Source organism: Punica granatum, chromosome 3 (genome assembly GCF_007655135.1).
Source record: "Punica granatum isolate Tunisia-2019 chromosome 3, ASM765513v2, whole genome shotgun sequence".
Classification (NCBI taxonomy): domain Eukaryota; kingdom Viridiplantae; phylum Streptophyta; class Magnoliopsida; order Myrtales; family Lythraceae; genus Punica; species Punica granatum.
In genome coordinates, this window is record NC_045129.1 from 7050391 (window position 1) to 7064127 (window position 13737).

General features: G+C 37.2%; 1 protein-coding gene, 1 long non-coding RNA gene and 1 pseudogene across 2 annotated transcripts; 2 read left to right on the plus strand and 1 right to left on the minus strand.

Moving 5' to 3' along the window:
* Window positions 1–611: 611 nt before the first annotated feature.
* LOC116198827 lies at window positions 612–2108 on the minus strand. The gene is made up of 2 exons (XR_004155391.1): window positions 903–2108; window positions 612–818 (listed from the first exon to the last, which is right to left on the minus strand). It is a non-coding gene; the product is annotated as an uncharacterized LOC116198827 (long non-coding RNA).
* Window positions 2109–3699: 1591 nt separating this feature from the next.
* On the plus strand, window positions 3700–4959 carry LOC116201163 (annotated as a pseudogene).
* A 4455-nt stretch (window positions 4960–9414) lies between these two features.
* LOC116199163 (geranylgeranyl pyrophosphate synthase, chloroplastic-like) lies at window positions 9415–11057 on the plus strand. Its single transcript, XM_031529454.1, has 2 exons — window positions 9415–9871; window positions 9955–11057. The coding sequence occupies exons 1-2, from the start codon at window positions 9446–9448 to the stop codon at window positions 10534–10536; spliced, it is 1008 nt and encodes a 335-aa protein (XP_031385314.1). The 5' UTR covers window positions 9415–9445; the 3' UTR covers window positions 10537–11057.
* Window positions 11058–13737: the final 2680 nt, after the last annotated feature.

The following is a 13737-nucleotide window of genomic DNA, read 5'->3' on the forward strand; positions in this document are numbered from 1 at the left end:
ATTTAAAGTGCCTCAAAGTTTCTAATGAAATATATAAGATATAGAATTGGATCTTCTCTTATATAAGTTCTCTCATTTTGCGATAACAACTACGGAGTTGATTAGATCTTCCGCCGCTTGAATTGAAGCATATTTAGGGAGCTCCAAACAAATAGTGAAGAAATCGAAGAAATTGTTATAATTCGAGAATCAATGAATTGGTTCGTGTTAAAGAACTAGAATGGTATAAAATGCATATTTATAGTCAATTGAAGAGATATCTAAGTTCAATAAAAGGAAATATGATATTTAAAATTCTATAATAATATATACATAATTGAAAAGAAATATATGCATACATTATTATATATTTTTATTATAATTCTTTTACCATTTATATGGGATTTAAATTAATTAAAAAATATATTAAATATAAAAATATCCTATAATTAAGTCCAAATAAGAAATTTGATATATTTTACTAAATATGTTATTTACATAATTAAACTGAGGATGTGCTTGTATATTATACAAATGGAATATATTTTGTTACATATGCAAAAAAAAATCGATTTATTTACACACACATGTATATATATATAGATAAAGATCAGAAGATTTACATAGCCGAGTCAATACCACAAACGGAATATATTGTTATATGTAAAAAAGGAATCAATATATACATAATCTATATTATGAGTACAGTTGAAATATATTTCAAATTTATTTTTTCAGTGGATCAAGAAAAATCATGTTAAGACTAATGACTTCATTAATCCTTGTGTTCATGGCATCCCTCAATCTTCATGTGATAAACCATTGTAGCGTCTCAAAATCTGCAAATTATACATTAAAAGATAACGTGAGCATGATTTTAGTCTTTCCCAGCAAGTTTAATGGGAAGGAAATGTTATACTTACCTCTACTCACATTGCAACTCGGATTGTTATTCTCCTCTAAAAGATCGACACACTATGCCTCAGATTACTTACCTATGCCATTCGTGCCTTATATATATATACACACATATACACAAACACATTGAATTGTCACACGCGCTATTATTGGAGATATATTGATTCTTACTAAATAAGAAAACTATATATATGCGCATGCTGATATATAGACTTTAATTATGCACATGTTGAGATATATATGTATATGTTATCTATTTTATCTTGTTGTATAATATATTAAAGTTGAATGCAAACAACAAATTATTGTATAACATATGTTATTTATTTTATATTTAAGCTTAACTTTATTAGGTTGTAGATAAACTACATATTGTGTGGTAATTAAGGTTGTCAGAATCGCGATTCTACCTAAAATCAGTAGAGGGTCTTAGAATCGTGAATTGTAAAATTCTATATGTAATTAAAAAAACAGTATATATATATGCATCATATTTTCCTAAGCAAAAAAAAAAAAGTATCATTCATAGAATTCAAACAAACTCTTCAACAAAGCCAGCAAGGAGCAACTGCATATCCAACTGGCAAGCAATTTCATTACACGTTCACCAGAAATGCTTCTCAAGTCTCAACAGTTGATATTCAGGGAATTGACCCAGCAGAGATCCGACGATAAAATGCGTGATGAAGATTACCAGAGAACCACATTCACTGGAAGCATTCAATTCATTCAACAAGCAAATTGTGCAAGAGCAACTGAAGCATCGAATCTATAGTTTCCTACATTTAGTTAGGATTTTTCGTTCAATTTCAGCAATGGCAGCACAGACCAAGAACAACACAGACACAGAGCCAGAGGCACAGACCAGTCACACTAGCATAGAGCCACAGACAGCACATAGAAGTGAGAGAAGCAACATCGACTAATTCGACTCTCCTCAGTAGACAAGCCTTGCGCCTCAGCGACCGAACCAGAGTAGAAGAGCTGCAATCGAGGACGAGCTGAGCTGCAATCAGAAGAGAGAATGAATGGAGGAGAAGAAGGGAGGATTGAGGAGGACTGCAATCGAGGACGAATGAGCAAGATGCACAAGACAAGGAGAAATTAGGGCTGAAGATCAGAGGAGAGCTGAGTTATTCTTCTCCAACTAGGGCTATGAAGTTCTCGAGCAGAGAAGAGAAGGAGGCGGGGGGGAGACCGAAATCCGACTTGACAAGGCGAATGGGTCGCCCAATTTTGCGGGCTTTGGGCCGAATTGTGGAATCGTCTGGGTTGGACCGATTCCACGATTCACCGACCCGAATCGCGATTCCATACCGATTCAGCCATTTCCGATTCACCATTTAGAATCGGAATTGTAGCCCAGCCCTTGAATCGTAGAATCGTACGATTCTACGATTCGAATCATGATTCTAATAACCATGGTTGTAATGTATATAGTCTACTGCATATTTTATTTCCTTATGTATATATATATTATGTTGGACTATATACATATAATTTATATATTCTACTCCATAATTAATGATAAAAAATATATAAATCGGAATCGTAGCCCAGCCCTTGAATCGTAGAATCGTACGATTCTACGATTCGAATCATGATTCTAATAACCATGGTTGTAATGTATATAGTCTACTGCATATTTTATTTCCTTATGTATATATATATTATGTTGGACTATATACATATAATTTATATATTCTACTCCATAATTAATGATAAAAAATATATAAAAATTTCATGTATAATGTATGTTATCTATTTTATATTTAAGTTTAATTTTGTTAGGTTATAGATAATCTACATATTGCGCTATAATGTATATAGTCTACTGTACATTTTGTTTCCTTGTATATATATTTTGTATAGCTATATATATATAAAATATATATTATGCTACATAATTAACGATAAAAAATATAAAAATTTTCTTAATTCATGTATAAGTGATGACATGGCAATGGGAGAAAGCTTCGCTCTTTTTGTTTTTTCCCGTCGTGAATCCTAGTATTCGGAAACTCAATTAAACCCCGACTAATTGATTCGAACTGCGTCAGTCCATTAAGGGGTAAAACTCTCCCGACGTGAATTTTCTGCATTCACAAACAGTCGAATCCGAGACATTTCTTAAGCGGAACAAACGTCGAACCGCTTGAACCAACCCATGTTGATCTTCGCTCTTTATTTTTTATGATGTTGAGGTATGAAAATTCAGCTCTAGGCTTTGTTTTCATATATATAGATTCTCACGTCTATTTTTTCCTAACTCCTAATTATTATTACAATTAATTTTTAATAATAAATTCCCCATATTTTATGTACTTATAATATCTATTTTAGTCTTCATTCTATATTATATCTAATTTTGTCTTCATTAGACTGAAATGAAGTGTAGTAGAATTCCAACTCCATTACCAAACCGACCTGCCTTTTCCTTTGTCTTTAGTTCTCAAAAATTTAGTACCTTTGTGATGTCCTCATCAATCACCACGATAGCAAATGAACTTATGGTAAGAGAAACGGAGTGTAGTGCAGTGGCTAACATTCTCGCCTGGTAACTTAAAGGTGTCAGGTTCGATTCTCATCAGTGGGACTATCCGTGCCCATTTATTTAGAATTCATTTATATTTCTTTATATTAGGTCATGAGCCTCATATTGTAACTGAAAAATGAACTTGTGGTAATTATTTGCTACCTAGGTTTAATTATTTAATCGATCCCCAACCATTTATATTGATCGATATGATGAAGGCAAGATCAGATTCTGATGCTCCAAGCGATGACGTCACTGAACTTGAGAGCGCTTCTTTTTAGCTTGATCGGCCTGTGGTTTCACTTGATCAGAATCCCCTTTTCTTACTTCGAGGAGGCTCTTTTCCGCCTCGGAGCTCACTTCAAGCTTCGTCTGCTGCCCCAGTCCAGCCTTAACTTTGAGCATTACATGGCGAGGAAAGTGGTGGCAGTGAACGAGGCCCTGGACGCTGCGGTCCCTCTGCGTGCCCCTCTCAGGATCCATGAGGCGATGCGGTACTCACTGCTTGCGGGAGGGAAGCGCCTGCGCTCCATCTTCTGCAATCCTGCCTGCGAGCTCGTGGGCGGGACCCAGTTGAAGGCCATGCCTGTCGCTTGAATCCTCGAGATGATCCACACTATGTCCCTCATTCAGGACGACCTGCCTTGTATGGGCAACGATGACTTGCGTCGCGGGATGGCTGCTAACCACAAGGTAAGGTTGATATATTTGCTGCTTTGTGGGCGTCCCCAGGGCCTTATTTCTATTTTGCTAGAGAAATCCAAAGCTTAGGCAATAACAGGTCTACGGGGAAGCAACTGCAATTTTGGCCTGCGGCCTTATAGCATTGGCGATTGAGCATGCCACTGTAAAAACGGAAGGTATTATGAGCACCGCACAAATTGTCCAAGCAATCTGGGAAATCGCGGCTGGGGTTAAGGCCCTCATCGTGGGCCAAGAGGAAGATATAAGATCCGAAGGGATGTCCAATGTGGACCAAAAGCAGCTCGAGTTCATCCACCTACACAAGACAGCGCCCCTTTTCGAGGCCTCAGCTGTGCTCGGGGCGATCATGGGAGGCGGGTCCCCCAAGGAGATTGAGAAATTGAGAAAGTTTGGCAGGACGGCCGGGTTGTTGTTCCAGGTGGTGGACGACATCTTAGACGTGACGAAGTGAACCCCGGAGCTGGGAAAAACTGCGGGGAAGGACTTGAAGGCTGGGAAAGTCACCTACCCAAAATTGTTAGGGATTAAGAAGTCCAGGGAGTATGCCGAGGAGTTGGTTCAGGACGCGCTGGGACATTTGACGGGGTTCGATCCTGTTAGGGCAGCTCCAGTGGTCAGTTTAATAAATTACGCCGCCAATAGGCAGAGCTGATATATTGTATCATTTCATCGTGTCCACTGTAGGTTCGATTGATTGGCATGCAGGCCATTGATTTGTCTGAAAACAAGCAGTGGTGCTGGTTAGTTGTTAATGCCTAATCAACTGTAATAAGATGCTAAAACTCCTAGTCCTTTTCAATACATCTTTAGCAGAATTTTCTCTTCACAAAACCATCGTGTTCCATAGCTTATGTATGATTGAATTATGTATGATCGAAACAAACCTGAGTCACCCCGGCCCAGGAACTGGCTGGAACATGAGATCACACTCGTTATTGTCATTTGAGAGCCTCCATTTTGATTTTCGGAAGGTTGGTGCTATGAGATCTTTGAAAGTTTGCTGGAGCACTGGCTCGGGATGGGAGAAATGTTCGTTTTTCGGGAGGGATTCTAGATTCCTTGCCAGGCATGCTCCCCATGGAGCTCAATTTCGCAAATAGCTGCAACTCTCACTAATTAGGTGCAGATTCGCGCATTGCACGAGTGTGCAAAGTATTTAATAAAATTTTAGTTTATTCGTCTTATGGAAACATGTTTTAATTTATCCGAGAACTTTTCATTCCATATTGTTTCTAATATTTATTTACCATCGGTAATTTTTTTTCATTTTCCTCAAGAAAATATTTCATGTCTATTCGAGAATCGAGAAATTTATTTCAGTTTTCTATATAATAATTGCTTATGATTATTATGGCGGACCAGTCTAATAGTCACTCAATTATGAGCTGAGAGTATTAAAAAAATGCTAATGTGAGACATGTTCATTGTGCTTACCAGCTTTTATACACCATATAATTCATTGATTGATAATTGACGGCTGTTTCTCTGTCAAGTCATCACCCTGGCAGCTAATTGCACCGGGGATATATGGTGCGGGCGACGGAAGGGCCTTGCATATGGAATTTCTTGCCGCTTGGAGGACAGGGGAGACTCCTTACTGACGATGAGTAAAGATTTTTTTAGGGATCGAGTAGAGACGGCCTGTTTGGATCGGCGAAAGGCAATCCGGTAGCCGCAGGAGTTGGGGGATCGATTACATATGGTTGTGTTTCATAACATGGGCTTTGCGTCCTCGGCTATAGCGGAACTGTGGGTTAGCTCGCATGCGATGTGGGTTATCGAAGTGTGATTCTTGATGTGGACTCCGAAGGCGACGGTTCATTTTCAATTACAAGCTTGAATGGAGCTCTTCAACGACAACAGATCCCCAAGTCATTCTTTGAAATTATCCCGATTCAAAATACCTGAACTTATTTTGATAATCATTCTTCATAAATTAGTTAATATTTCATATAGATACGATATAACGAGTATCAAATAAGAAAATACAAATATGTTACACAAATAAAATGTCTTTAAAATGTATTACTCAATTTTGTAACCAAAAAAAAAATGTATCACTCAATTTTCTTTTCACTTTTTTCTTTCAGTTTCTTATTCTAACATCTCAATTTTAATTTAATAAATAAGGGAAACAACTCTCACATATATCTAGTAGTAATTTCTGTCGTTTTATATTTACTTAGAAATATCAATGTTTTGATTTATTTGCCATTGTTAATCGTAAAATTTAAATCGAATATAATATTAATAGATTAAACACTTTGAAATATATTAAAAATAAAAAAAAGGCGCTCAGAGATATACTATTATTTGAAAAAAAAATTAATTATTTTGGTATTTATATAACAACTGCTATCTATTTAAAATTCATCATGTGAAACAGTGTGCCAAATTACATTATTTTCATGCGTAACTTACGCAATTAGTCTGCTAATATTTTAAAAAATATGTAAAGACCCATAAATTTGAGATTTATTAATAATTTACAAATAATTCATGCTACTTCATTCCATATCATCAAGAATGAAGAGTTCTTTCATGCAGCTGCGTCATCAAGACACAAGTCTTTTATACGAAAGAATAAAACCTTGAAGACATCATTCATTGAGAGACTTTACTAGCAATACGAGCCACTAGGTGCCTAAAGTGATTTTAAACCTACATTGCAGGTAAAATGCAAGCTTCGAGAGCTTAGTTTGTTTTATGAACCACATATTAGCATAGTTATATACGTCCTATGCATTAACAGATAAAACTGTGTAGACTGGTTAAGATACTTACCAGCGAATTACCGTTGAATATTTTAGTTTTAATCCAATTGTAACAGACAATCTAATTTTTGGTAAAACATTATTATTTTCAAAATTGTACGTCAATTATAAATTTTTTACAATGGCATTTAAATTAATCCTGAAAACTTAAAAAAAAAAATCAAAGGAATCCATGCAAATAGGGTGTTAGTAAATTTAGAGAATAAAAAAGGATTGAGATCAACTGTCGGAAACTTTTAAGTTATAACATTAATTTTTGTCTTAATAAAATTGTAGGAATTTGTTAAAACACTTGGATAAGGTCCTCCATATATAGATTTTTCTTTCTTAATCTAAAAAATAAAACATAATTTATGCAAAGAAACCTCAATTGGGAGAGATGAGGAAGAACCAATTAAATTGCAATAAACTAAATAATAAATGTTAATCACTCGATTAATTGTAATAAATTTTGTTAATTGAAGTAATGTTATTGGTTCTTTCTCACCACATCATTATGAGGTAGGATCATTTAAAAATTTGTCGTTGTGGGGAGTCTCACTAACAACCACCGCTCCATCCAAGGTTGCAGAATTAGGAAATATTCCATCAAAAGTGGCATAAGCAAAAATGCATACCTAAAAAGGGGGACAGAAATCATCCTAGTGTGAACATGAACTTGATTCAGCTTGATTATGGGATTCAGGTGACAAGTCTAAGGTTGTGTTTGTTTAGACTTAATTTTAAGCGCTGAAAATTATGAAAATTTAAGATCTAAATAGAATAGGTGCTTCATTGATTAAGTGAAGAGTGTTTGTAGAAAGAAAATTATAATGACTGAACTTATAGTTAAATAACTACCCATACTTTAACTCTTTTCACTTTTACCTATATTTTATTTAATTTTTTAAAAATTCAGAAAATTTTAAAAAAGTAAATCGCCAAAAAAAAGGGAACCAAGGTCAATCGAAAAAGAAGGGGGCGGTGGCCACCCCCAATTCCGGCTACCACCTCCACCAAGGAGTTTGTCGGCGAGCTCTATGATTGCCAGCGGCCTCCTTTGTGGAGGTGTTGGCCATAATTGAGGGTTGGCCACCACCCCGGTTTCGTCAATCTCTCTCTTAGGATCGAAGAGAGAGACCTACAATTAAGGGCGGTGGTGACCCCGACCCCAACCACCACCGCCATGGGTGAGGCCCTCAATCTCTCGCGTCTCCCCCTCCTTCCTTTGCCCCGACATTTTTGAGCAAATTCGAAAAAGGACCAAATTGAAAAGTTAAAGACCTTCAGGGGCACTGCTGAAAAATATCAGAGAATTGCCCCACTGAGCGCGTTAAGTCGAAAAAAAGTAGAAATTTTCTACTTAAGGATTAAGGGCTTGTTTGGTTTTAGGATAGTATTTTAAAATCACAATTCTAACTTAACTCTACCCACTACAAAACAAAATAACTCATACAAAGTCAAAGAGTGGGCCCCATTTATACCACTTTTTTCCACAACAAAACAACATAACTCATACAAAGTGAAAGGGTGGACCCCATTTATTCCACTCAAAATCAAAATCAAAATCTGATTTTAAAATCCTATTATGAAACCAAACGCAACCTAAGTAATCTCCAACAACATTTTTAACTTAACTTAATCAATTAAGTCAACCCCATTTGCATTCACCAAATAAGCTGAATTGAACTAAGTACTGAAAAATTAATTTCAGCACTTAATTTTTATTATCAAACACGCTCTAAGTTATATCAAACAGTAAGCAACCAAAAGGTGGACACTCAAAGGGTCAGTTGACTACGAGCCGAGAAAGTCTCAAAATGACCATGTGGAACGCATTAAATTGCTAGAGTAGCTTTAACATTTTGTATATAGTGCACTATAGCTTCCTTTATACGCATGATTTGCATGTTTGTGGTGATAAATGCTCAGGTTTGTCCAAGGAGAAATATATGATTTAGTAAACAGGTTACCTGTAGATTCTATCTTCTGTCCATAGGAAATGGATTATGGAAGGATACTGTCTTGATTTGAAAGATTTCCTCCTTATTTCTTGGATCAATATGCGGGTTACTTAACTCATGAGCAAGAAACTTAGGTGAATGTATGATCTCGGATTTTTTTTCCCTAAACACTGATGGTTGTGTATTCTAGATGGATATATTAGTGCTAATGCATTATGTGGGATCTGTTACATGACGGCTTTGCTCCGCCATTATGTGGGATCTCAGAGTTAATAATATGGACTTGAAGCTGACTTTAACTTGATTGTCAGTCCACACATGGTACAGTTAGTAAAGACAAATAGCAAGCAACCTATAGGTACCTATTGGTATCTAAGAATTCGTTAGTCATGAGCTAAGAAATTTCTTAAAACGATCATGTGGCGTGAGTGTAGCGCCATTCCTGGGTCGCCAGCATGACAGGTTGGAATGATCATCACTGTACTCAATGAACTTGCTGTAAGTGTTTGCTGGTTAAGTTTTACTCGATCCCCCACTATTTAAGTTGATTGACGTGATGAAGGCGAGATCAGATTTTGAAGCTCCCAGCCATGAAGTCACTGAGCTTGAGAACCCTCCTTTTCTACTTGATCAGGATCCTCTTTTCTTACTTCAAGGAGGCCCTTTGCCGCCTCGGAGCTCCCTTCAAGCATAGTCCACCACCCGACTACAGCCTTGAATTCAAGGACTACATGGCGTGCAAAGTGGCGGCAGTGAATGAGGCCCTGGATGCTGCAGTCCCCCTGCGTGCCCCACTCAGGATCCATGAGGCGATGCGGTATTCCCTGCTTGCAGGCGGGAAGCGCCTGCGACCCATCTTCTGCGTCGCGGCCTGTGAGCTCGTGGGTGGGACGCAATCCAAGGCCATGCCCATTGCCTGCGCCCTTGAGATGATCCACACTATGTCCCTCATCCAGGACGACCTGCCCTGTATGGACAACGATGACCTGCGTCGAGGGAAGCCCACCACCCACAAGGTATGGTGGCTTTGCTGCTTTGCGGGTGTTTCCATGGCCTATTTCTATTTTGCCAGAGAAATCCTAAGCTTTTGCAATTACAGGTCTACGGGGAAGCAATTGCGATTTTGACCTCTGATGGCCTTTTAGCATTGGCAATTGAGCATTTCACCCAAAAAGCAGATGGTATGAACCCCATACTAATTGTCCGAGCAATCCAGGAAATCGCAAGATTGGTTGGAGCAAAGGGCATCGTGGCGGGCCAAGAGGCGGACATACGATCTGAAGGAATTTCCAATGTGGATCTGAAGGAGCTTGAGTTCATCCACCAGCACAAGACTGCAGCCCTTTTCGAGGCATCAGTAGTTCTTGGGGCGATCATAGGAGGTGGTTCCAGCAAGGAGGTTGAGAAACTGAGAAGCTTTGGCAGGACCGCCGGGTTGCTGTTCCAGGTGGTGGACGACATCTTGGACGTGACGAAGTCGACCCAGGAGCTGGGGAAAACTGCAGGGAAGGACTTGGTGGCTGGCAAAGTCACCTACCCGAAATTGTTGGGGATTGATAAGTCGAGGGAGTATGCCGAGGAGTTGGTGCGTGAAGCGTTGGGACAGTTGACAGGGTTCGATCCTGACAAGGCAGCTCCACTGGTCGGTCTAATAAATTACGCTGCCAATAGGCAGAGCTGAAATATTTCAGCTCTGTATCATTTCATCTAGGCCATCCATTCCACGGTATCTGTGGGGTGGATGACCAAGCCAAAATGATTTGGAGAAAGAAGAAAAGTTCTTGTGTCCTCTGTAGGTTCGGTCCATCGGCGGGCCATTGATTTGTCTGAAAACAAGTAGTGGTGCTGGTTACGTTAATTGTTTAGGGCCTAATCATCAACTGTAATAATCTGCGAAAGCTCCTTTGTCAATTCATCGTTTGCAGAATTTGTTTCTTCACAAAACCATCCTGTTCAATAACTTACATATGATCAAATTGTATATGATCGAAACAAAACTGAGTCGCCCCAGGACTGGCTGGAACACGATATCACTGAACCTTGTGCAGGAGTATTGGATCGGGATGGGAGACATGTTCGTTTTTTGGGGAGGGATTCGTAGATTCCTAGCGCCGCTCCTCTTGAGGATGTTGCTAATGGTTTGTTTCTCAGGCATGTTACAAATTAGGTGCAGGCTCACAAGTTATGCGAGTTCTGAACGTAATTAATAAAATTTAGTTTACTCTAGTGGAGAAATGTTTTAACATATCTGAATAATTTTCTTTTCGGATTATTTCTAATATTTATTTGTGACCATGAAGATTTTTTAATCTTTTAAGAAAATATTTATTATTTATTCAAGAATCAAGAAATTTGTTTTATTTTTTAATATAATAATTAATTATGATCGTTATGGCCGAACAATCTAATGATCACCAAATCATGAGCTCATAGTATTAGAAAAATCTAACATGGCGCATTTTCATTTTTTTTTACGAACTTTTATATATTATAATTGATAATTGATGGTCACTTTCTTTGTCAAGTCATCAACCTATCAGCTAATTACTAGCATACTATCCATGCAATGTACAGAATTTTCACATATTTATTCTATTAATATTTGAACTGATATATTTTAAAAGACAATTCTAATGAGTTCATATTCTAATATCTTTAACAAAAAACTAAAAATTATATGTGTAAATCACGATCGTGAATTAGCATATGGAAAACACAATTATCATAAAATTATTTTTAATTCTTTTACCAAGCAATGCATCCAATGAATAGGCTTAACATATGGAAAACACGATTATGGCAAAATTACTTTTAGTTCTTTTACCAAGTTATGCATCCAATGAAGACAATATTTTCAATTTTTAATCAAACTGTTAGAAAAAGGAGCATATGTGCAGGGAAAATTTTAAAATCGCGAAAAATCAAATTCTCATCACATGCTCGATTTTAAACAAAAACTCGAGATCATATATCGACATGGTATATCACCTTCTAATGAATAGACAACGAGATATGATGAATTTGCAAGTAAAGTTACTACCTTTGTACTTACTCTTGTCAGATTCGGTTTGTTTTGATTGATTAATGGAACTGTCCAATTATCCAGTCTCTAGCTCGTCTACACGAACATATCACCGCCAAGGATAGCTTCCTCTCGATCTGTCCATTCCGATCTAGGTCATCAACTCGAACAAAATCGCCATCGAAGGAGAAGACCGCGTCAAGGTAGTCTCGGAAAATATTGGTTCACCAAGCCAAGGCCGGGATGGCCTCCGATTGGCGAAGCAAGGGCACGGTTGAGCTAGGGCTTCTAGGCTGAGCCTCTTCTTCTCTCTCTCACTTTTTGGATCTTGAGAATAAACGGCACACTTAGGGTTAAACGTAAGACACCATATCTATACATAGATTCTTAGATTTATCCTAGAGATCTAATCACAATTAGCAATTAATCTATATTAATTAATCAATCACAAATTAGTCCTTACACTTTGACTCATAATGACTTGCCCTCCAAGTAAGAAAGAAAGATTACTTTTGTCATTAACCCAAGTTTTCAAGTATAGACAATCTATTTATAAAAACTTCAAAATAAGGAAACACTTATATTCCCTTAATTAGATTTTCCTCGATATTAAATTCGACTTCGAGACGTGCTAGCACCCCTGCAACTACATTGCAAGTCTCATCTGATAATTAATTTCTAATTAACTTCCTTAATTAGAATTAATTCTTGTCTCGGCTTAAACACGTTCAATGTGTGTGACTAACTAGGTTCGTCACCAAGTGGCAATGAGATTATAATATCAACTCGTTTGACATTATCGAAAACTATTTCCATAACCAAAAGCATAATTTCCAAAAATGCGCTCAGCTCCCAAAGTTCACGAGTGACATTTAGCAGCATATCATGATAATCCAAATAATGACAAATGTATACTTAAAACATTCTAATGAACGTATGACCATATATGCCATGCACTGAGTCCCTTCACTACAAGATCCCGGTCTAGCTAGTGCCACGGTAAATGTCAAACCTTTTAGTCCACCACATGGATTTTTTGGTTTCATTCTCGGATTTGTAGCACTTAAATAGAAACTCTTTTCTATTCAAGTTTATCTACCCCGGCCGAGGATTTCTTGATCCAGAATAAAACTCATATCCATAAGACCTTTTTCCAGTTTACTTAGGTTAGTGAATTCCGTCTTGATCAGACACCTATCTCCAAGTATAACTAACTAGGACCACCATCTGCATAATACTCATGCCAAGCACAAATACATTAGCAGTAGCAAATCCTAATTAACCATACATGAGATAGCATATCAGCTCAGGTCTAAGGATAATATACACTAATATGATTTAGATAATATTTATTGACATAAGTAAATTACCATGTGAATATTATCTAAAATTGGAAGGCTCTACTCGAGGATTCATGGCATTACCCGATTTGTATAGAAGATTGCATAATTGGATAAATGGAGAAAGATACATTCCATTTTGTTTGACTAGAAGATGCCAAGTTGGATGGAGAATATACAGGGCAGCAAAGGAAAGAGGTTATGGATGTACATGGACGATTTCTTGGATCTTGTTTCATAGGATGTTCACATGTAGGTGGATTTCCATTTTATTTAAATTTCGTTGCTCTATTTAGATCAATAATATTTTCTGAATAAGTGAATTATTTCTCACATAGTTCTAGGGTTAGCTAATTACCTAGGTTAGTAGTTTATTTCCCGATTTTTGTTGTCTTGAGTGGCATTCATGCTTAGCCTATATAAGTCAAATTTTTTTATTGTAATACTCCCCTTCGGCACATCAACCAAACACATTTATCTTTTGTATTCTTACTTTTATTGCATCGCAGCTTCAATATCT

What these genes read in the sequence shown, in the direction of transcription:
- LOC116199163 (XM_031529454.1), top strand. Translation starts at nt 9,446, where the DNA reads ATGAAGTCACTGAGCTTGAGAACCCTCCTTTTCTACTTGATCAGGATC. An exon ending in GGAAGCCCACCACCCACAAG is followed by an intron (nt 9,872 to 9,954) that starts GTATGGTGGCTT and finishes TTGCAATTACAG; the next exon opens with GTCTACGGGGAAGCAATTGC.